The 21,936-nt window shown below is 54.9% G+C and overlaps 9 protein-coding genes across 9 annotated transcripts; 6 read left to right on the top strand and 3 right to left on the bottom strand.

The window, feature by feature from the left end:
• Window positions 1-958: 958 nt before the first annotated feature.
• Window positions 959-2,526, top strand: BO66DRAFT_454764 (uncharacterized protein; the record flags this gene model as incomplete). Its single annotated transcript, XM_025652040.1, has 6 exons — window positions 959-1,191; window positions 1,244-1,371; window positions 1,426-1,525; window positions 1,582-1,723; window positions 1,778-1,986; window positions 2,044-2,526. Exons 1-6 carry the CDS (start codon window positions 1,012-1,014, stop codon window positions 2,524-2,526), a joined length of 1,242 nt encoding a protein of 413 aa, XP_025502665.1. The 5' UTR covers window positions 959-1,011.
• A 1,486-nt stretch (window positions 2,527-4,012) lies between these two features.
• BO66DRAFT_439851 (uncharacterized protein) lies at window positions 4,013-5,137 on the bottom strand (the record flags this gene model as incomplete). The annotated part of the gene is made up of 1 exon (XM_025651193.1): window positions 4,013-5,137. The coding sequence occupies one exon, from the start codon at window positions 5,135-5,137 to the stop codon at window positions 4,013-4,015; it is 1,125 nt and encodes a 374-aa protein (XP_025502664.1).
• Window positions 5,138-7,942: 2,805 nt separating this feature from the next.
• Window positions 7,943-8,618, top strand: BO66DRAFT_326134 (LDH C-terminal domain-like protein; the record flags this gene model as incomplete). The annotated part of the gene is made up of 2 exons (XM_025643898.1): window positions 7,943-8,207; window positions 8,284-8,618. Coding segments are annotated over 2 exons (600 nt in total), but the record flags the coding sequence as incomplete, so codon positions are not given.
• Window positions 8,619-8,926: 308 nt separating this feature from the next.
• Window positions 8,927-9,571, bottom strand: aspf34 (cell wall protein PhiA; the record flags this gene model as incomplete). Its single annotated transcript, XM_025648829.1, has 2 exons — window positions 8,927-9,186; window positions 9,268-9,571. 2 exons carry the CDS (start codon window positions 9,569-9,571, stop codon window positions 8,927-8,929), a joined length of 564 nt encoding a protein of 187 aa, XP_025502662.1.
• Window positions 9,572-12,210: 2,639 nt separating this feature from the next.
• Window positions 12,211-13,530, top strand: BO66DRAFT_121610 (uncharacterized protein). The gene is made up of 3 exons (XM_025641906.1): window positions 12,211-12,492; window positions 12,550-12,690; window positions 12,741-13,530. The coding sequence occupies exons 1-3, from the start codon at window positions 12,435-12,437 to the stop codon at window positions 13,301-13,303; spliced, it is 762 nt and encodes a 253-aa protein (XP_025502661.1). The 5' UTR covers window positions 12,211-12,434; the 3' UTR covers window positions 13,304-13,530.
• Window positions 13,455-15,482, top strand: BO66DRAFT_412564 (putative MFS multidrug transporter; the record flags this gene model as incomplete). The annotated part of the gene is made up of 7 exons (XM_025649362.1): window positions 13,455-13,526; window positions 13,581-14,001; window positions 14,092-14,586; window positions 14,652-14,801; window positions 14,859-15,167; window positions 15,231-15,325; window positions 15,390-15,482. The coding sequence occupies 7 exons, from the start codon at window positions 13,455-13,457 to the stop codon at window positions 15,480-15,482; spliced, it is 1,635 nt and encodes a 544-aa protein (XP_025502660.1).
• A 433-nt stretch (window positions 15,483-15,915) lies between these two features.
• BO66DRAFT_392889 (uncharacterized protein) lies at window positions 15,916-16,699 on the top strand. Its single transcript, XM_025647630.1, has one exon. It carries the CDS (start codon window positions 16,155-16,157, stop codon window positions 16,308-16,310), a length of 156 nt encoding a protein of 51 aa, XP_025502659.1. The 5' UTR covers window positions 15,916-16,154; the 3' UTR covers window positions 16,311-16,699.
• Window positions 16,700-17,838: 1,139 nt separating this feature from the next.
• BO66DRAFT_121572 (uncharacterized protein) lies at window positions 17,839-18,827 on the top strand. The gene is made up of 2 exons (XM_025641905.1): window positions 17,839-17,884; window positions 18,046-18,827. The coding sequence occupies exon 2, from the start codon at window positions 18,125-18,127 to the stop codon at window positions 18,716-18,718; it is 594 nt and encodes a 197-aa protein (XP_025502658.1). The 5' UTR covers window positions 17,839-17,884; window positions 18,046-18,124; the 3' UTR covers window positions 18,719-18,827.
• Window positions 18,828-19,382: 555 nt separating this feature from the next.
• BO66DRAFT_392887 (putative mitochondrial carrier protein (Rim2)) lies at window positions 19,383-21,139 on the bottom strand. Its single transcript, XM_025647629.1, has 4 exons — window positions 20,803-21,139; window positions 20,683-20,739; window positions 19,943-20,597; window positions 19,383-19,882 (listed from the first exon to the last, which is right to left on the bottom strand). The coding sequence occupies exons 1-4, from the start codon at window positions 20,931-20,933 to the stop codon at window positions 19,673-19,675; spliced, it is 1,053 nt and encodes a 350-aa protein (XP_025502657.1). The 5' UTR covers window positions 20,934-21,139; the 3' UTR covers window positions 19,383-19,672.
• Between the last annotated feature and the right edge of the window lie 797 nt (window positions 21,140-21,936).

Genomic DNA, 21,936 nt, shown 5'->3' with positions numbered 1-21,936 from the left:
GGAGAACAAGCAAAGATGACAACGGGCGACGGGTGTTGAGGATCGTCGCTGTAGAGAATCCTCCCCGGGGGGCGAGACGAGTTTATTTCTAATATTCGTGGCAGCCAGGCTCCACTCGACCAAAATTGGGACTCGACTCAGGATTGTGTTCCTGACTGGATTCAGTCATATGATCCGGGTTCCTGGAGTAGCACCGGAGATATATCTGAGTGTGTAATTCCCCGATAACCAGGATTAGGCTGAAAGGTTGCTGCTGGGGTGGTGGTGGATTGGGGGTGGATGGATGCCCGGATGTGGTGGTGGCCCTAATTGACCAGCGAGCTGAATGGGGGAATGGCGTGCTCCACACTCACCATCCAACCATGGAACAAATCCCCTCGGGGATGACGGAAGGCTGCGGAACTGGTCGATCACTTACTTCCTTAGGACTAATGAGTGGACACCTTATCTAATTGTGGGTGGGGCGCTGGATTCTCCGTGATTTAACCTTGTGCTTGTGCCTCCAACCGAGGTCTGTTCTGGCCTTTTAATATGCACAACTGTATAAAACTCCAATTTCCAGGTTATAGACTTCATCCTCAAACTTTGATACCCGCCACTGGAACACGGCCAATCATTGCATAATACTTCTCAGTTGTAATTCAGCCAGGCACAGGATAGAGTGCAAGCACTGGCCAGATGTATGCCCTCGCAGCGAAGTGGCCGTCCACACGGAGTTCAGGTCGTTCTTGTGCGTACCTGGCGACTCAAAAATAGGACAGCGCACCCACGTTACATTTGCCACCAGGTGTTCCTGAGTTTCGTGATCCAATAGCCGAATCCAAACTCCGAATCACACACACTCGGCTTGTGCAAGGCTGCTGCACGACAACATCCACATCCGTTCTTATACTCAACAGATCGCGCTTCTCTAGTCCACTCCCAAAACAAATGGAGACGTCTGCCCTGTCATATCCCCCCAGTACCTTACAGATCTTGTTCGCATTGTAGATCGAACTCCGCCGGCAGGACATGTGGACTCTTCTGGAGGCGCGGGATGCCGCCTCCCAGGCGGCCTACAACACCAACGTCCAGCTCTGGACCATGTACGCCATTGGGTTGGCCGTGACCATGCTGCGGACCTGGTCGCAGGCCAGAGTCGTGGGATGGAGGCATCTGCGCCTGGATGATTACCTGGTGTGGATTGGAATTGTGAGTACGTTCCTTTCTGCCGGCTTGAATCAACCGCTAACATGAATTGCAGCTATTCTACACGGCGCAGGTCTCTCTGGCCTACAACGTGGGCGCGGTGGCCCACGGGCTGGCCAACAACAGCATGACCGACGCTCAACGGGCAGCGTTGTCGCCAGAGAGTCCCGAGTATCATGCCAGGTTTGTCGGTCGATCCACGTCTATGCTGCACGGTTCACTGATCTGTCATGTCAGGGTGATCGGCTCGAAGATCCAACTGGCGGGTTGGGCCACCTATTCGGCATTGATCAGCTTTCTCAAGCTGTCCATGCTAGCCTTCTATACACGGTTGATGGTGAGCACCACACCTGTTACCCTGGTCTGCGATCACAACTAATGTGAATGACACAGAACGGCCTCGGTCGGCGATATCGCATTCCCATCTACATTGGGTTCGTGCTGGTGGTTGGAAGTTTTCTCGCCAGCATCATCACAATCCTCGCCTCATGTCGCCCATTTCACAAGAATTGGCAAATCTACCCCGATCCCGGCAGTAAGTCCCACCTCGATCACAATCAGAAATAAACCTACTGACAACGACGATCAGACGTCTGCCAACCCGCTATTTCCATGCCCGTCGTCGCCATAACATTCGCCTCCAACCTCCTCACCGACCCTTACCTGATCCTCCTCCCGATCCCCATGCTGTGGGGCTCCAGCCTGAAAGTCATCAAGAAGATCGCGGCGACCATCATCCTCAGCGCGGGAATCTTCATTCTCGTCTGCGCGACCCTCAAGGCCGTCTTCATCATAGTGGTGAGTCCATCCCCGTCCCTCCCCAAAGGCCTCCCGGAAACCCTAACTCCCGCCCAGGAACAAGACAACGGCGCCTCCCTAGCCGAAGAATGGGGCACGCGCGAGACCTTCGCGGCGGTGATCACCACGAACCTCCCGATGGTCTTCCACCTGCTGCGCACCTGGCTGGCGCGCGCCTTCGGCAGCGCCTTCCAGTCCTCGCAGAAGAGCTACAAGAACCCGTCCGGCTTTCAAACCATCGGGGGTGGCGGAGGTGGACCAGGCGGCTCCTCGAGCCGCAACCGCGGCAAAGCCTCGGATCCGATCACGATCGGGCTGACGTTCACCGAGAGCGAGGAGCGCATGATGGACGATGTGAAGATGCAGGCGCTCAAGGCGTACCCTGCGCCGGTTGCACCCCATCCAGGTGCTGAGAACGGGGCGATCGTCGTCTCCAACCAGATCGAGATCACGCATGAGACGCGGAGTAGCGCGCATAGTGATGTCGAGGCCGCAGGGAGGACGACGCCGCATGCGCCGGAGGAGAGTTGGTTGCGCTAGGCTGGCCTGGAGCATGGTCCTTGACCGAGGACGGTTTCTTTTGTTTCGTGTACATACTTTTCATTATACGATTTTTTCCCCCTTTTCATTTCTCTTTTCTTCTGTAATATGCAGCGCACACTACAGCACGAGCGGAGGAGACGATAATTGCACCCTTAATCAAGTCTGTGCAGTCCGGTCCGCGCCGTCAGCACTAGTTTAATCTATCCGGCGGGGCGGCTACACTGAAAGCAGTATGGATTGTTGGGGTCAGTGTGGATGCGATCTCGCCTACGGTTACGGAGTAACCACACCAAAGAATTCTCTGCCCTGGCTCGGTCCCGCCCTCTTCCGGGGTTTTTTTTCTGTGTTGTGCTTCTCGGGAAGGTTTGTTTCGGCCGGATGCCTGCGGCGTCGTTCACATCGGCTGGAGTACGTAGTTTCTTGCTGCTCAGTGGGGTTGACCCTTTCGCTCGGTGCCGGGTTGGTACAATTTATCAGTGTGTGCACGAAGGCAATGGAAAAATCAAATTCTGCTGGCCAGAGAGCTTGTTCTGAAGAAAAACGCCGCAGACAAACTAGCAGGGATGCTGCATGCTGCAGAGTTTATTCCATCTAGCGCGAACCCTCGACGTGCCTTCGTCTCGAGTCCTAAACCCCGTGTAACCCTTCCATAACCGCTGGAGTAGAAACTATCCTAAATCTCTGGGCAGCGCTCACGACTGCAGGATCAGAACTCTGTTGATGGCCAGGCCATGTGGTGCGTGCCAAGGACAGTCTTGGCGGGCAGCGGACAGGAAAGATTCTGTGCGCCAGTCAGAATACAGACTGTGATGGACGGTGGGGCGCAGGTAATGGTCGATTAAATTGAGTTTCGATAGTGAGAAGGCCAGCAGGCGGCCACGTTCTGTCGGGCTTGTTGGTGCATTAGGTCGAAGCTTGCATCTGCTTGCTGCTTGGGAGTGGACAGGGGTTGGTTGTTTGGATATTGGGACAGCGGCGTGGTTTGGGTTCTTCACTGACTTAGGGCTTCACGAGTAGATGCGAAGAGTACCCGGGTCTGCTAGGTCACAGCTTGTCCAGAGCTTTACGTATTCATTGAAGGCCACAAATATAGAATAGATGGTTGACTCACCGATTTGTTAGTATCGGGCGTAGTCTTTATAATGTTGCGAGTTGTGTCAAAGCTGTTTGATACTACAATTGTCGATTTCGCAGCGAACTTGGAGTTATACCGCTGAGTTGTAAGTTTAGCTAGCTGGGGAGCGTAGGCATAGCCCTATCTTTCAAGAACTGCCTACCTAGGTCAAGAACATATTAGCGCTTGGATCAGCTTTCAGGCTTACTGACACCCGACAGCAACAACAGACTACAAATTAGAAAACAAATCTACAGAGAACCACATAATATCATTGAATAAACCCTTCTCAGGGCCATTTTTATTTTTCTGTTTTCAGATTAGCCAGAGACCACCCGGCAAAAACCCCATCCTCAACCCCAACCCAGTCTACCGCGAATCCCGATCCTCCTCCCGAATATTCAAGAAATTGCTGGAAGACAAGCGCGGGCGGTAGGGCGACGAGACATCGGAGTCCGTGTCGCTGACCCCCTCGATCTTCTCGCGCGGGACGCGGTCGCGCCACTGGCGGAGCATAAAGAGGTCGTCCTCCTCGTGGAAGTGGGAGCGGCCGTTGTGGGTGAACTGGTCGACCTCGCCGTTGCCGGCCTCGCGGTACAGGCAGATCTCCTTGCCGGCCTTGATGACCCCGTGGAAGACCTGGGCCGTGTGGTTGAGGGCCCGCAGGCAATGGAATTCGTGCTGCATGACGCGCAGCGGCTCGCCCTGCCAGTCGATGGGGGTCGCGCTCGTCCACACGATGAGCACGACGAAGGTCGTGGTGCTCACATGGGCGTGGTAGAGCTCGAACGGTTGCTCGATAGGGGCGGGCTGTGTGCGGAGTTCGTGACTTGTGAACCCGCGGGAGAGGGGGCCGAGCTGGGGTGGCGGGCTCGCTGGGCCTGCTTCCGGGGCTGGTGAGGCCTCGGGGCACGGTGGACCCTCGGAGTGAATGTCGAGGAGATCCTCGGCCTCGAAGGGGGGGGCCGAAGAGGCCTCGGGCATCGCGCGGACCCGCGGAACTGGTATAGGAGTCCAGTCGAAGAAGCGGGGTGCATTGTCCTGCGACCCCAAGGTGCCCGAAGAGGTGCTCGAGGAGCCGTCGCCATGATAGTGAGGCTGGGGACAGGTACAGGTACAATACTCGCACTCCACGGTGCTGCTACCCTCGGACGAGATGCACGAGGTACACACCGACGAGGTACAGGTGCAATCCGGCCGGCGACCGGTACGGTACTCAGACTCGGAGGTGCTGCTGCCCTCAGACGAGGTGCACGAGGTGCACACCGACGAGGTACAAGTGCATTGCGGTCGGGAAGAGATAGAGTGCTCCGAGGAGGTGTACGATGAGCTCGCATCCTCAGACCCAGATGCATCCCCGGAGGGGCAGGCTGGGACCCCTATGTACACGTTGCCATTGATGACAAGGTTGCCCTCAACAACAATTCGGGGGAACTTCATGGCTGCGGGTGAGGGGTTCCGGTCGACAAAGGTGCTTGTAGGTGTGGTAGTCATGGGTGTTGTGAGGATGGGGGGTGGATGGTTCCTAATCATAGATGGTCTTGGACTATTTATAGCATGGAATGGGGTTTCAGTGAGCTGGGCTTCAGGGCGATTTCTTTGTGGCTCTTATGGAGAAATTTCTTTGCCTGTGCTCGACTTAGTGGAGTTATCCTGAACTTTGTACGACTTTCTTTGATGGCAGTCCATCCCTGGATATGAGGTTTGTGATGATATACGACGGCAAAGAAAGTCTTTCGGAGCATTTCAGAATGCCTTTACGTAGCCATCAAGCTTCATGGAGACAAAGGAGATAAGAGGGAAACGTAGTAGAGTGGAGCGGTATAGCTTTCGATATTCCCCTATAGGCAGACAATTCCAAGCCTGTCCAAAAAGCTGGATACTACCACAGGGCATAGGGCTGTTGCCGTTGATCCCGGCCAGTCCCCTCCTAAATAAGGATTTCAGCCATTAAATAAAGAGCATCGTAGATAAGGATTTCAACATATTACCAGCTGAAAAAATTCAAAGACGGTTGTTATACCAACTATGGAGGATATTGCTAATTGTAAATTGATTGTTACTGAAGTGTACATGTAAAATACCTCGTCGAGCCTTTGATCAGTGATTTTTATGATTACTTCCTATTTTCATCTCATGCTTATAAATCTGGTTTGTTATGTATGATCTAAATTAGACGTAAGGTTTTACTTGACAACCAGATCTCTTCAGCAGGAGTGACCTTAACGGTATGTCTTTTTGTTAATAGTCAGTCCAAACCTATCATGCCTCCAATAGTATACATGGATTCTCATATAGAACACAGCAAAGTCCGCATATATTAGCTAAAATACAATCGAGAGTGAAGAGTTTGCTTTCGTCTTTCCTACTGCTTCAAACATTTACGCTCTCTCCTGATATCCTAGGCGCAGACCACGCTGCTTCCATGCTGAGCTAGAAGATCCCACTCCAGTCAAATGCTCACTATTGTATCCATCATCTATTGCATTACACTCACGATCCTTTTAAGGTCTCCGGCTGCAGATCTCCGGCAGAATCCGTTTGATTGGAAGTCAAGAACGAATATTGTATAACAAGCGGGACAATCAGCCCTAAAGAAATGGGAAAAATCCCCATTCTATGTGTTAATATTTGATATATTGACTTAGCTTTGAAGGTAGGTCTTGACATCATAGGTGAAAGACTCCAGATACTTATCACCAAGTGGAGTGAAATATCTTTCTAGATGTGTGTTACTGCACAATGCCTGAGATGCAGACAGATTCCCTTCTAGTCTCAGTTGAAAGTCTCCATAAACGTCTTTCACAGAGTACAATACCATACCCTCGTATGATGATGTTCGAAAGCTCCACTAAGGGTGACTGTCAATTAGAACAAAGCAGATGTCACAGTCTCCTCTGAACCCACCGACACAAACACAAACACACACTTCCCCACAACTCTGTATATAACCTCATCTTGACCCTTTGTACAACCGATTCCAACCGCCATCCCCATGGATCCAGCCAAAACAATGGCCAGCCCCGTACCAACTCCACCCCACCCACCTCGGCGCATGAACATGGCTACCCGTCCAAACCCCCGCCCCACTGGCTTCACCCTCTCCACGAGGGACATGCACCTCATTACCAATCCTTTTCCCAGTTATGAGGTTGCCTTCATCCGCCTCAACCTCGCGACCACGCTGACTGTGGTAACGGTGCGCGAACCCGCCCTCTCCGTCATCCCGTGGGAGTCGGAGCCGCTGTGCGCCCTGCTCGCCGAGTTCCGGCGGCTGCGGTTCTACCACCCGCAGGCCAAGCCCCTGTACGGCATCATCTACGCTGGCGATTGGATGCGTCTTTACCGTGAACGCATTGTGGCCCCGAATTGCCAGCCGCCCGAGCCGAATTACTTCTATGTGCAGCTCGCCCCCGGGCGGGACACGCTGCATCGGATCCATGATGCCGAGCTGCTGTTCCGGTGGTTGCGGACGATTCCGCGGAATGAGGCGCAGTTGGTTGGTATTCCTGACTGTGAGTAGTGGGCTTGTGGTATCAAAAAAGGGAGGGGGGATATTATGTTGCTGTTGGATGCAGTAGCGGTTTCCTAATGGTGACAGCCGTTTAGCCTGAAGGGGCTGGCTGATATATGCTCAGATACGAATACACAAAGAAAGACACAATGTCCTTGACTAATACAAATCTCTTTACTCCAAATAGACATACAGACTGCGTTTCAGGTCCACCGTGAGCAGGTCGTGGATGAATCGCGCCGAAACCTTTACCCGTAATATCGTCTACGCTCCCCTGGCGGCAGAACGATTGCCCTAATTTTCCACGTCGCTTTGGCTGCAGCATGTAGATAAGCTTAACCACTTGCAGCTGTCTAGTAATCTACTGTGATCTACTGTCAGTATAGCACAAATCACCACACTGATTCCAGGTCCCAATTCAACCCTTTGCAACAAAGTCCCAAACTGAAATCATCCCTCATCCCTACCCAAGAAAATGTCGCCTTCTAAACCCTTCATCCTTTTCTTCAAAGCCATCCGCCACGCCCAGCCCCCATGCACTCGAAGTACAGTTCTCTAACATCAAGCAGGTAGCAGGTGCCTTCGACGCAGAATTCATCCACCCCCTCCCACCGAGCTGCAAGTACATAAGATCTCTTCAAGGATCGCACCAGGGATTCGCAGTCTACACAACCATCCGTCCCCCCACTAACCCTTGGCTGCCCAGACCAACGCATCCATCATCCGCGACATCCTCACCAAAATCGCCACTACCTGCCCCGCAGCCATCGCCTGCATCGTCACCAACCAACCTGGTCACATCCACTGTCACCGTCGCCGCCGCAACCCTTCAACAGGCGAGGGTCTTCCAGCCCGCGCGGCTGTTCGGCGTCACGACCCTCGACGTAGTGCGAGCCTTCGTCTTCACCGGCCAGGCATTGAGCACTGACCCAACGCGTCTCCGCGTCCCCGTGATAGGAGGGCACAGTGGCGCGACGATCGTGCCGCTGTACAGCCAGGCGCAGCCGCCTATCCACGCCGAGGAGGCAACTCTTGCTGGTCTTGTGCATCGTTCGTCTTTCCCTATCTTTTCCAAAGCATTAGCGGGAGAAAACACGTGAATACTAATTCTGTTACCAACAATTAGGCGTGCAATTCGGCGGCGATGAGACTGTCACGAGTAAGCAGGGCGCCGGGAGCGCCACGACGTGCATGGCGTATGCGGGGCTCCGGTTCGTCAAGGCTGTACTGGCCGGGTCGCGGGGGGAGGATGTCACTGAGGAGGCTTTTGTGTATGTACCTGGTAGTGAAGGGGGGCGTGAGATGGCGGAGGAGCTTGGGGTGGAGTACTTCGCTGTGCGGACGGTGCTGGGGCCGGAGTCTCCGTTTGGTGATGTCGATGGTAAGGAGAGGGAGATGGTGGAGGTTGCAGTTCGGGAGCTGAGGACGAATGTTGCAATAGGATTGGGGTATATGCGTTGAGCTAAAAATTTTCAAGGGACGGATCTGATTAAATTCGATAAAATAGGAAACTACACCTCATGCACTACTATCAAGGAAAAGGATGATGTGGAGGGAGTATATTGCAGTTAACCAGAACTCAGACCCTATCGCAATTACAAATTGTCAATACCATCCACCTTCCTCCACTTTTCTCCCACCGATACATAAAAAGCAGTATGACAATGCCCGGTCACAGACATATACCGAACTATCTCAAACAGCCCGACTTCCTTGGATCAACCGCGTCCAGACCGGAGGCTGTCATGATTCTTAGCTGCATGCACCATTTACTCGGTGTACAGGCAGCCGTTGGGGTTGGTGGTGGTCTCGACGCGGGCGGCGATGCCGACGCAGTCGCTGTTGCCGGCGGGGTTGCTCACGCCGGCGCTGGCCCAGATGCTCCAGGCGCCGTCGATGCTGTTGGGGCAGGCGATGAGGTCGCTGCCGCCGAACTGCAGGTGGTTGTTCTTGTCGATGGACCAGCCCTGGCGCTCCGCGTTCTTGGGGGCGGGCTGGGCGCCGGTCGTGTAGCCGATCTTACCCTGGCCTGATACGCATAGCTGTCAGTATTGGTGAAGGGTGAGGGGGTCTATGAATAGTCCGGCAAAAGGAGAGGAAGAGGACGTACCCATGCCCGAGCGGTCGACGTAGAACTCCTGGGGAGTGGCGGACTGGTCGTACAGGTACAGAGCGCCGTCCTGGATGTAGAAGGTGGCGGTCTGCTCCTTGGGGCGGGCGCAGCTGGCGTTCTGGCTGGGGAGGCCGGCGAAGAGGCTGCTCTTGGCCGCGGTGAAGGGCTGGTACTGCACGGCGCTGCCGGAGTGGATGGAGACGATGCCGAAGGTCTGGCTCTGGGAGGAAGCGTCGGTGGCCGGGAGAGCGGCAGCGGTGGCAGCGGCCGAGGCGGCGAGGACGATGTTCTTGAGCTGCATGTTGGCGGTTGGGGTTGGATTAAAAGTGATTAGAGGGTAGAAAGTGTGGTGTGGTTGTGCAGTGTAGTGGAAGTGTTGATGATGTTGATGATGATGAGAAGGAACGAGGAGCCGGATAGACGGTCCCTTTATATCTTCCAGAACAGCTGAGAAGCCATGACCACCTCGTCCAACCCAGTACAGCCAGTCATTATTTCTCATTATTTCCTGCAGCTGCAACCAGGATCTATGCTGTCATTGTCTCTCAGCTAGTGCGTACTATTCATTGAATCATTCAGGGTCCTCCAGCCCCAAATTTAGCGGCGGGTGGGGCGTGACCAAGGGATGCCCTAATTGGTGAGGATTCGGCCCATGTGGGCGAGACATTCGGCCTTGGAGGGCCATTGGCATTTCAGAAATAGTAACCCCCGGTCGCTGTCCCCGTTTTTCTGCTCTGGCAAGACTTTGAGATCCGACCCACACTACAGACATTGTCTCATTTGGAGAATTGTTGATGGTCGATGGGCTGTTTTCCTCCCCCTCGCAGCCGCAGCCGAGGTTCGGTTGCCTGAGTCGAAGTGGCTGCTGGGTTGCAGCCGGTTACATGCAGCATTGCCTTTGCTGCGGTTGTTCTCAGCTCCGTGAATGATATTGCTACCTGCCACTGAGACAGCCACCGTTCTTTCACAGCGACTTGGATGAGGCGGGTGATTGTCTCAGGACCCAAAGTGAGGATGAATTCAATAGTCTGTCAGAATGTCAATCGATCGATCGGGGATCGCCTCTAGCGATTCCCTCAGTACGGAGTGTAAGAACCTTGATAGGTGCCCGTCCAATCTACACCTGGCATGAGTCCGGTGGTGGCTTAGCCGTTGGCGGGCGTCTTCGGGGAAATCGGGGATTCCCGCGTTTTCCCCCCAACGGGGGTTATGAGGTAATAACTGCGGGACAGCCACCTCCACATTTGTCTCGGAACATCGAAGATCATGGATGAGTTAGAGTACCTTCAGTGGCAATTGAGGTAGGTGGTTTCCACCCCTCCTTTTCCTGAAGAAGATTCGGCCGGGGGACAGTGCTGCCGCTGGATTGCATACACCAACGAAAATGTTCAGCAGACATGCTATATGGTCTGTTTAGGCAGAAGCATAAACGCCTCCTGACCAGGAATTGAACCACACCTTGAGGAGGAATCGGAATGAAATCCGAATACGATAGTCAATTCTGCACCGAATATGCCCGTGTCTTTGCCAGTTGCCACAAACAATGCGATCCCCAAAATAGCACGCTGGCCTCATGTGTCCTGCAGGTCTTGGCGGGGTCAAATTGCCCATCAGGTGAAACAATGACAATCTCCGCCCGGCGCCCTTTCCAATGCGTCCAATTCAGGGTGTCTCTCTTATGCATAATCCACTCCGGCGACGTCCGTAGCTTGGTGCATGAAAACAACGTGCAGCATACTTACTTTCCTCGCATATGAGGCTTTTCAGCTCTACCCTTTTGGTTGTGTGAGGGGCAGCTGGCTGCGCTGCTTGAGATACATAGTGTATTCATCGTACGAAGCTTCACTCTTCTCCCTTGTCAATCCCCCTGGTGTCTGACTTTTCAGTCTATATTCTCTAGCGAGCGGGGTTCGGAGATGAGGTCTGAGAATCTCCCGACTATCGACATGTTTCTCATGTCCGGGCTGCACGACCTAATCCGACCAGCACATTCAACTCCCAAAATCATGATCATCATCACGCTAGCGACAGGTCGACATGCAATTTTGATGATTTGCTGTTGGAATGTCTCACTCACTTTCCGCACCCTGTCTGGGAATGGAGAAACGGGAGCGGTTGGTTGATGAGGATTGTCCGATCGTCCATTTCCACCGCGCACCGCGATGTGACTAAAATGAATGCATATTGTCTCAGAATATCAGGCCTTGAGCTACAGTTCGAAGGTTGAACTTGGAGGTTCTGGAAGCACCTACAGGACTAGTGAGGCGACCGTTTTCTTAATAGTCTCAAACAACATGATCATGGGTCGGCCCGAGCGAGCCCCTGACTCTGCTTTGCGCCGGAGTCAGCTTTCCAGAGTCAGCTACCACTCCATCCCCCGACGAGTGATTCTATAAGACTAGAACATAGTTGTGCTGGTACTCCGACCTTTGCCTTGTCTGTCTGGTGTCGCTATACGTTGGTAGTGAGTGCATTGCTTTGATCGGCGATGATTCTGATTTTGATTCTTCTGGGTTTCCAAGTTGCTGCTGCCCAACCATTTCCCATGGGCTAGCTAACAAACTGAACAATTGAAAGAGTGTTTCGGAGAACAGATCAAGCAGATCTTGCTCGTCGTAGCGCAGTACTGCTTGCTGATCGTCGTTGTAGTAAGCGTTCACACTGCTGTCCTGTTTCTATGGTGTCTGCGTGCTTCTGTCTAACTAAGCATAAGCATGACGCATAATATGTAGCCTACCGTACCTGATGCAGACTCAATCTCTAGCCTGGCACGTCTACCTCGCTAGTCGTTTCACAGTGAACGCACCTGAAGGAAATCATTGCCGCACCCAAGCTCTCAAATGCCATGAACTGCATAGCAGGTACCCGACTTATGAGAGACACATGCTTGTTGCAGTAGAGGCTTATTCAGTCTCTAGGCCAAGCCTTCATTCTCCAGATAACTGGTGCCAACACCTTCGTGTGGGAAATACTCGCTTCCAACCCCGACCGCTGAATTCAGCAATCCGCTATATACCACCGAAGCGGATACGAATACAGCGCAACCGAATAACAATTATAGCACAACATCAACTTCCCCGACAACGATCACATGCTCCAGACAACCGCTGGCCCCTTGCTCTCCCCAAAATGGAGAAGAACTTACAAATGGTGTCGACTCAATAATGGTGCGTAAGCGCGCCTTCAAGTTGCCCGAGCGTCTTGCTTATTCCGACTTACCCGGTAAGCACCAACCTTCACTACTTCTATGGAGTGGTCTCGCTTACAATTCATCAACAGCATCGACGTGCACGGTCGGTCTGCCAAGTAAGAGACGTGTGCAGCTGCACCGTCACTCGGGTCTATTGGACAGGATATGCCAATCAGCTTCACCGTCTGGCGATGCTCCCATACGTGAGGCACTAGAAAACAGACCAGCGCGTAAGTGATCGTAAGCCACTATGACTATGTATGCTAAAGCCCCTGCTCAGTCAATTCAAGCTCAGGCTGGCTGGTACACCCAGCCCAGCCGAGTGCGGCTTATCTTTTCCGATCTAATCGCAACCAGTGCCGAAAGCAATCTCTGACCAATGACAGCAGCCGGGATCCGGCACGAGGAAGCCATGCGATTGGCCGCACGGCGAGTGAGTCAAAGAAGGACTTCTCCGAATTGGAGAAAGTGGAGACGTCGGCTTCCCCAACGCAGGACAGAATTTGCGCGTGCGGCGTCTGCTTTGGCTTTTGCGCGGGCGGGTATCGGCCGACACTCGTGCTGCCCTTGATATTCGATCAAGTCATCTGGCATCGAATATCGGGACAGGGGAGTGCGATAGGTGGGCAGCATGAGGCCAGACACCCTGCAGCAACAGGCCACTTGTATAGCGCCATGAGTCTTCAAATGGGCAAGGAATGCGGAGGGGGGTGCCAACTCCGGAGGGCAGCTCAGGCCTCATTATCTGGCGCCCTCGGAGAACATCCCGAAGGAAGATTTCTCCAAATTGGTGTTCTGTGCTTTTCCTCCACAAATCCACCGGCGTCATCCTTTCTTAAATAACTTCCACATCCCTGCTCCCTCGTAAAGGTCTGGTGACGAGAGACGACGACATATGAGCTGACACACATAAACCTAACCTGCTCCCCACATGCACACGCTCAGATACACCAGTGCACTCGGATACGGACCATCATCACAGTAAGAACCACAAATGCCTCAAGATCCCCCCTCGGACACCCCGCGGGGTCCCCTCGACGATTCGGGCTCGTCGACCACCGGCACCGTCTTCCTGCCCGACACCGGCGCAACCACACCCACCAACGCCTACCTCGGCGAGGACGAAAAGGGCGCTGTCGGCTTCGACCCCTCGACGCAGGAGATCCAACAGCGCTACCTCGAACTCGACACGCCGCTGCCCACCCCGTGCATCACGCTGCCGCCCGGCCCTAACCAGTCCGCCCCGCCCGAGCCGCCGAACCTCGAGAAATACATCTCCCCGTTCCTGTGGCCGAAATGGCGCAAGTCGATGATGACCTGGATCGCCTGCGCCGTCACCGCGCTGGCCGGATACTCCGCAGGCGAGGTCAGTCCCGCCTCGAGCGTGCTGACGGCGGAGTGGGGGGTCAGCGCGGTGGTCTACAACCTGACGATCACCGTGTTCTGTATCGGGTTTGCCCTGGCGCCGATGGTGCTGGCGCCCTTCTCGGAGATCAACGGGCGGCGCCCGATTTTCGTGGCTAGCGGGATTCTGTTCACTGGTGGGTGGTTCCTGGTTCCCCTGCGAGATAAGCTACATCAGTATTATAATAGTGGCAACTCATCCCGCTAACTTCTCGTCTCTCATGCAGCATCCCTCCTCGCGTGCGGCGGCACCCACATCTTCGGCGGCCTCCTCGTGGCGCGGATCCTGCAGGGAATCGGGGCGTCGACCTTCTCGACGATGGTGGGCGGGGTGATCAGCGACATCTACCACGCGGAGGACCGCAACACGCCGATGGCGCTGTTCTCCGGGGCGGCGCTGTTCGGCACGGGGCTGGCCCCGCTGATCTCGAGCGCGATCGTCCACCACACGACCTGGCGGTGGGTGTACTACTCGCACGCGATCGTGGCGGCCTTCTTCGTGGTGGTGATCTTCTGCTTCTTCAAGGAGACGCGCGGCAGCGTGCTGCTGAGTCGGAAGGCGCAGGCGATCAACCGGTACTACGAGCAGCTGGAGGCGGCGGGCCACTTCGGGGTGATGCTGGAGGAGGGGAAGGTCCGGCGGATTCGCTGGCGGGTCAAGAGCGACGAGGAGCGTGTGTCGCTGGTCAAGATGATCGGGGTCTCGGTGTATCGGCCATTTCGTACGTTGCCCTTGTCGTCTCTGGTTCGGAACAGAATGTCTGGTGGTGCTAACACTGGCGAACAGATATGCTGGTCAGCGAACCGGTCGTCTTCTTCTTCTCGCTCTGGGTCTCGTTCAGCTGGGCGGTGCTGTACCTGCAATTCGGCTCCATCCCGCTGGTCTTCCGCACCAATCATGGCTTCAACATCGAGCAGACCGGCGCTGTCTTCACCTGTATGCCTCTCCCCATGCCTATCCCAACCAGTCCGTCCCCATGCTAACATCCTCGAGCAATGTGCGTCGGCGCCCTCCTCATCACGGTGATCAGCATCTACCAGGACAAAATCGCCCACCACTACAACCTCCTCCCGCGCACCCCGGAGGCCCGCCTGTATTTCGTGTGTGTGGAGGCGGTGCTGATGCCCATCGGCCTGTTCTGGTTCGGCTGGACCTCGTACTCGTCCATCGCGTGGATCTCCCCGACCATGGCGATCGGGTGCGCCACCATGGGCATCTTCGCCGTCTACCTGGCCGTCTTCAATTATCTGGCCGACACCTACCACCGGTTCGCCAGTTCGGCCATCGCCGCGCAGTCGTGCTGTATGTTCCCTGCCCCCTGCTGTCCACCCCAGATGGGCATTAACTAACGGAAAATGGAAACAGGCCGCAACCTCCTAGGCGGCGTCTTCCCGCTCGTCACTAACGCTCTGTTCACGAACGTGGGGTACCCCGGGGCGTCGAGTTTGTTGGGTGGTATTGTACGTTTCATCTCCATTTCTTGATCGGGGGTTATAGGCGGAGTGCTAACTTTGTTGGCTATAGGGAGCCGTCCTGGTCATCGTGCCCTGGGTGCTGGTCTTCTACGGGCCGAAGATCCGGGCCAAGAGCAAACTGGCCAGTCAACTGGCTCATTAAAAGTTTCTTGGTTTGAGTTACTAAAAAAGGGGGAAGTGTTGAGTCTTGCATAGCGGTTTTGTTTCGTACATATATATACCGGGATAGATGGGTGGACCGGGGTTTACTTAATAGATAGAAGCATGGTGGTTATGATTAATGGTAATGAGAAGTGCGGTTACTCTTACGGTAAAATTGCAGTTCCTTTGGCATTATTGCTGCGGTGGCTGCATGTATGAGGGCAGCGCCTGGCTTGGTGCCAGGCCAGGGCTGGATCATGTGATCGAGTTGCGCCATCTTCCCTTGACTTTCAGAGAACTGACAACGTGCTCAACGCGCTCTTCATGGGATATTGCTTTCAGCCTTATGGTCTCGTTCAGCCAGGATTTAACCCTTGGCAAATAAGAGCGCACTTTTGTAACCCATATTACTCATACAGCACCGTAGCCGCACCCCTGCCCATCGCACCAACAGCTCCCCGTAGACAACAGGAGTGGTCGACATCTCTCCACATGTGGCGAGTGTATCCTTACCTAGTACTCCCGGTCAGGGCAGTAACCTCCGACCGCCGGTACGGGTAGCGATAGAAGATCATCCAGCATGACCTGCAGCACTGCTCACCTCTACATGACATACGCATACAACTAGTATTATCCGCACTCGGAAAGTGCACCAAATCACCACACCAGCAATATGTATGTACGTCTACAAAAGTCGACATATCACACCACAGCCCCCCGAATTCGCACCAACCCGCCAACTCCGCACGTGCCTCCCCTAGACAAAAAAGAAGCACCCATGACGGCCAACGTGCTTTCGGCGGATGTCGTTCCTGCACAGTGGCAATAGACCCGGGAGAATTGACGTCAAAAAACCGGGTCCAGAATGTTTGTGCGCGATATTTTTTGGGCTGTGTATTGTCCAAGCGCAGACCGAAGACGGAGAGGGAGGGTTGAGGGTTGAGGGTTGAGGTTCTGCTTGGCCGAAGGGGAAGGATCGTCGTTGGGGTCGGTGGTGAGTGCACGGTTTGTATCTACTCCACTTGATTGCAAGTGGGAGCCCCCGGCTGACGTCAAGGGTTTCTTTTCTTGAGGATTTACAAAGAGAGTGAGAATTTGGGTTAAGTCTGGACTATGTTTGTTGCTTTGTTAATGGGAAATTGAGGCTAGATTTGTTATTTGCAGTATTCTTCGATATGATCGGGTCGTATCGTATGGTTTGAGTTCAATGGTCCTGGGCCTGGCTGGGGAATAATCTGGGGGGGGGGGGGGGATTGTTTTGTTTGGGGGGGGCCAAGGGAGGAAAGAAACTTCGAGGCATTTCGGTGAGCACCAAATAGCCGAAATTCACCACTCAGCCTTATGAGAAACAAGAAATTTACCCCGGATGACTCTGCCCCCCCGTTTTCCTTCCAATCAGACCCTCCATCGCCGAGGGGAGGAAAAGAGCGAAGAAAAACAGGGTCCAGGAACCCTGCGCTGACCATCACGGCATTAACATACACATGTACGTACTCATGGTAAATAATATGAGTACTAATACTAACCCTGAAGTCAATCGATGGCTCCCGGATAAACCACCCGTAGTGGTGGTCAGGCTGATCACTGGCTCTCCCGTACACGAACACCTCTTTGCTTACCCTGCATCAAGATTACGCAAACCCAGCCCAGCCAAGATCCGACCGACGAATCTGACGATCCTCATCTGCCTGCCCTGTCCCCCCCCCCCCGGCCCGATACTTCCGTCCGTCCATGTCTCGGGCTCTGGTTGCTGGTTGCTGATGACGCACCCACGCTTGGTTGCATGCAGGTTTGATGGCCGGCAGGAAGTTGTAGCTGTAGCTGTAGCAGCAAGAGAAGCAAGTCGACGTGGTTTGCACCACACCAGTCAGTCTCCTGTGGTAGGGTTACACGGGCTGTCAATGCTGGTGCCTGTGAGTGGCGAGACGGCGCTGGGGATCAACGAATGAGGTACACTTCGGGGGTTCCGTCCAGTATCAGAGTTTGAACTTATTCTTAGCTACCACCCTCCAACACACTCCCTCTGGTGTGCTGCGTGGGATGGCTCACATTGGGGGAATGCCGGCCAGAAACAGAGGCAGGGCAAGGCACCCGCCACAACCGTACCGCCACAGACAAACAACCCGGGTCTCCAATGACGACGAGAAGCACAGCCAAAAGAGAAACCCAAATTCTAGACACATGGGCAACGTCATTGCCAAGCAGGGAAACAGGAACGCGGCAAGACACTGACTGCTCGCAATGGAATCATAGTGGGGCCTGGGCCGCGTCTCCAGGGCTGTGACTGGTCGAGCCAGCCTTCACGACAGCCCTGATTCGTATGAGAGGTTGTCAACGTGGGGGAGCAGGATGGAGATGATCATGCAGTGGGCTGGGCTGGGCTGCTATTCTTGTCGTCGACAGGTAAGTCACCTCTTGCGTTTGCTTGTGTGGTGTATGCCAGAAGCCCGGTGGCGATGGAGGATATAAAGACCCTCGTCCCTCGCAGGTCTTGAGTCTCATCAGTTCCCCAATTTCTCCTGCATACATCCAGTCCATACATCCATCCTCACTCCTCGGGTCAGGTACCATCTCAATAAAGTTATCGATAATCGATTACCGCTATCTGCTATCTTATCACACCACACCACCACCACAAACAAAATGCAGCTCCAGAGCCTCCTCCTGACCACCCTCCTGTCCACCGCCGCCCTGGCCTCCCCTCAGGGCGGCGTCGTCTCGGACGTCGTCTCGGGCGCCGAGTCGGCCGCCACTGACGCCGTCGGCGGCGCCACCTCGCTGGCTAGCGCCGCGTCGACCGCGGGAGCCGCCGGGGCCTCGGACGTGACCTCGCTTGCCTCGTCGGTCGCCTCGGAGGCCACCAGCGCGGCCAGCGACGCCCGCTCGGCCGCCTCCAGCGCCGTCTCCAGCGCGCTCTCTGGCTCCTCCTCGGTGTGGCCCGCGTCGACCACCACCCTGACCGGCACCAACGGCTCCGCGACCGCGACCTCCACCATCTCCGACAGCCTGACCCTGGCCAAGTCCACCTTCACCACCACCCACGACGGCACCACCTCCACCGGCACCACCACCTCCACCGGCACCGTCACCAACATCGCCTCCGCCTCCTCTGCCTCCGCCTCCGCCTCCGCCTCCTCCTCCACCGGTGCCGCCGGCGCCCAGGCCACCCCCGCCGGCGTCCTGGGCTTCGGTGTCGCCGGTGTCGCCGGTGTCCTCGGTGTGATGGCTGCCTTGTAAGGTCCTTCCTTACGACGGATAAGGGGATCGCGGTGTGGAGATGTGAGATGCTCACTGAGATGTGAGATGATTGGTCGGGCTGTGGATAGGTTGCGGGAGTGGGATTTGATACCATCCTTTTTCTTTTTCTTCTATAATGGCATGCCTGTTTTATGTATATGATGAGTTAATGCTACGATCCTTATTCTATCCTTTACTCCTGATCTGTAAATTGTGGATTATATTGTGGATGTGATCAAAATTCGTAGGGTGTGAGTTGGAGTTGTATCCTGTACGCATCGATGTATATGTTTTGAGGGGGTTCTCGTGTCCTTTGCTAAACCTATCAGAGCCATGGTTACGACAACTTTGCCGGGGACACTTGTTATCCGAGTGGATTTAAGGCGATGCTTCAAGGTGATGTTTCTTGGTAGAAATCTCATGAGTTGTCATCCATACCGATCTTCTCGTCCCTTCGTCGAGATTGCGCGTTAGATCTGCACAAAGTAATCAATAGTCTCGTGATAACATTTCGGTACTTACTACTCCATACACGAACGACCGACAAGGCTATGAAAATTCTGGATTGACCATTTTTGCACACTTAGTGCAAGGAAACAATATATGCTTAGCGAAACTAGAGAACTGAAACGGAGCACTGAGTCATGACCGTGGTTACAGTATGAGCAAGTAGAGTCTATTCTAAATATATTTCGGGAGTGGCTGACAACAACACCGTGCACCAAAAAAAAAACGCGCTCAACGCCAACCCGAATCAGAAGCACACACAACAAAACAAAACACCCCGGAATGACATCGTGGCCTGTACAATTCACCCCTCAAGCAGTCGGATTACAGGGTATCTATGCGCCACATCTTTTTTTCGAAATCATACAGTCTATAATACATGAGACGGGAAGCAAGCGGTCGCCGCCCGCCCGAGGTCTCGCCTCGCCGTTGGCCGGCCCACGCCAATCATTGTCTCTCAAGGACTTTGAGAACCAGCTCATACGTCCCGATCGTGATCGCCGCCGACGGAACCGTCCGGAGCAGATGCGCCGTCAACCCGCCGTACAGCGCGATCATCCCCTCCTCCTTCAGGATCAGCCGCGCGCACTGCAGGATGCTGGTGTACTTCTGCCGACCGTCCGCCATGGGGGCCTGTCGGAGGCGAGTGCGGATGACCTAGAGACAGAGAGCCGTCAGCAAAGATTCGTACCTTAAAAAACCAATGATCCAACTCACCTCGTGAGGATAGGCGATCAGACAGGCCACCATCTTCGACAACCCGGAGGCACCGCTCAGCGCCAAACCCTGCACGAACTGGCTCGACTCGGGGCCGGCCCCCTCCAGATCGACCTTGGTGGCGATCAGCCCCTTGATGCGCTCGTACATGACCAGATGCAGCGTCGTCTCGATGCTCCCCAGATAGCTCGCCGTCAGACCGCGGTACAGACCCTTGGGGCCCTCGTGCCGCAGGATCTGCTGCGTGCAGTCGAGACTGTTCTTGTAGCGGCGGGCGCCCGCCTTGTCCAGCTGCAGGCGCGTCTTGACCACCCAGATGGGGTTGGTGGCGCTGCCCGTGGCGATGCCCGCGCACGCCGCCGACAGCGCGTGCACCAGCGTCGTGTCCTTGTCGCACCCCAGCACCTCCGGCAGCAGCCGCTTGCAGTTGCCGTATGTGTAGAACTTGACCGCGCTGGCGGGCACCACGCCCGTCAGGCTGGGGCCCAGGCCCTTGAACATCCCGCGCCAGCCCTCGACGCGGTGGATCGAGAACAGGATGCCGAAGGTCTCCCGGAAGTGGTTGACCGAGGAGCGGACGAAGGATTGTCGTATTTGGTTGGGGTGTGGTGTGAGGCGGGTGTTGGATTGGGTTTGGTAGTAGTCGGTTTGGAGGCTGTTCATGGTGCATGTCTTATTAGCTTCGCGGGGGAAATGGCTGGGAGGCGATGTGTGCCAGCCTGGAGGAGGAAAGCGCTTACCGCGTGCGGAGAACGTCAAGAGGACTTGTCACGACGGCTGTCACCATCCCGCCGGTCCTGCACTTCGATTAGCTTTCTCTTTCAGATGTCGACAAGGTCAACTGCCGATAGATCACTCACGCGCCGGCAATCAGATGAGACCATGATCCCAGACTGGAGGTGTTCACGCGGTCGGGCACGGTATCGGTCGGAAGTGTGGGCGGAAGCGGTTCTCCAGATGCACCGCCCGTCTTGTGAACAACGGTCTGCATCGTTGCCATGGAGGTTGTTGATGGGATGTATTCCGGTGGTTCTCAGGATGCTTAGACGGAGATCGACAGATAAAATCACAAGTGGCAAGAAAGAGGACGGGGGGCTGTAGGAGCAGGGAGTGATTTTGCTCGGCCAGGGCCTGGGTCGATGGATTCAGGAAAGTTTTTTTTGCGGCGTTTGGAAAGATACTTCCGGGCGGCGAACCCCAGGCGGTCAGCACCGGTGACGGGAATCATGTGATCCACCTGTCACTTCCCCGTCATTACTCATCCGCTGACTCAGCCAGACATGCCCTGTGTGATTAAGGAGGAGGAAATGCATTGGAGGTCCGAATTGGTGGGCTTAGGGTGAGGGTGAAGCCTAGCAGGCAGATGTGAGTGACAAACCTCGGACCCTTGCACACACCACCAAAGTTTGTACCTGACTACCTCTGCAGCTCCTCCTGCACGACCTTCCCAGTCACCTACTGCTGCTGCTGCTGCTGCTGGGGGGATCAGGCAGTAAGGCACCGAGCCACAGCCTGGCCAACGGCTCCACTTTCTCCCGTCGATTCTCCACCGCCCCAATCCAGACTTCGACTTCCCCAGACACTCTCACTCCCTCCCCCTTCTAAACAATCACTGATAACAAATGCACTCTCAACTCAACTCAACTCACGCTCAGAGACCAGACACACTCATTATGCCAGGACCCCCAGTTACCTCGCAAAAATATCTCTCGGAGCAATCCGCAGACCCTTCTCTTATCCCACTCTCATATCCCCCGAGCCTCGTATTCATCCCGTTAGGCGCGGGTTAGGCCGCACAGTTCGCTCAGTTCGTCCCATCGCGCGAGGGTCCAATCTCCCGCCGACCCGCACTCCAGCAATGGGCAGCACGATAATCCTCAGCCTCATCCGCCCCTTGACCACCTGACACCGGACTAATGCACTGCACGAAAGGGTTCTTCAGCTAGTCCAGCAATTTTAAATATGCCTGATCGCCCCGGATCCGCGCCGACGCG

This window comes from Aspergillus aculeatinus (assembly GCF_003184765.1).
Source record: "Aspergillus aculeatinus CBS 121060 unplaced genomic scaffold BO66scaffold_32, whole genome shotgun sequence".
Taxonomy (NCBI): domain Eukaryota; kingdom Fungi; phylum Ascomycota; class Eurotiomycetes; order Eurotiales; family Aspergillaceae; genus Aspergillus; species Aspergillus aculeatinus.
Note: the sequence above shows the minus strand (reverse complement) of the source record. Positions and strands in the feature narration are given on the sequence as shown.

What these genes read in the sequence shown, in the direction of transcription:
- BO66DRAFT_121610 (XM_025641906.1), top strand. Translation starts at nt 12,435, where the DNA reads ATGGTGCGTAAGCGCGCCTTCAAGTTGCCCGAGCGTCTTGCTTATTCC. An exon ending in TGCTTATTCCGACTTACCCG is followed by an intron (nt 12,493 to 12,549) that starts GTAAGCACCAAC and finishes ATTCATCAACAG; the next exon opens with CATCGACGTGCACGGTCGGT. An exon ending in ACTAGAAAACAGACCAGCGC is followed by an intron (nt 12,691 to 12,740) that starts GTAAGTGATCGT and finishes GCCCCTGCTCAG; the next exon opens with TCAATTCAAGCTCAGGCTGG.
- BO66DRAFT_392887 (XM_025647629.1), bottom strand. Translation starts at nt 20,933, where the DNA reads ATGCAGACCGTTGTTCACAAGACGGGCGGTGCATCTGGAGAACCGCTT. An exon ending in CTTGACGTTCTCCGCACGCG is followed by an intron (nt 20,598 to 20,682) that starts GTAAGCGCTTTC and finishes CACCATGAACAG; the next exon opens with CCTCCAAACCGACTACTACC. An exon ending in TGATCGCCTATCCTCACGAG is followed by an intron (nt 19,883 to 19,942) that starts GTGAGTTGGATC and finishes CTCTGTCTCTAG; the next exon opens with GTCATCCGCACTCGCCTCCG.
- BO66DRAFT_392889 (XM_025647630.1), top strand. Translation starts at nt 16,155, where the DNA reads ATGTATGTACGTCTACAAAAGTCGACATATCACACCACAGCCCCCCGA.
- BO66DRAFT_121572 (XM_025641905.1), top strand. Translation starts at nt 18,125, where the DNA reads ATGCAGCTCCAGAGCCTCCTCCTGACCACCCTCCTGTCCACCGCCGCC.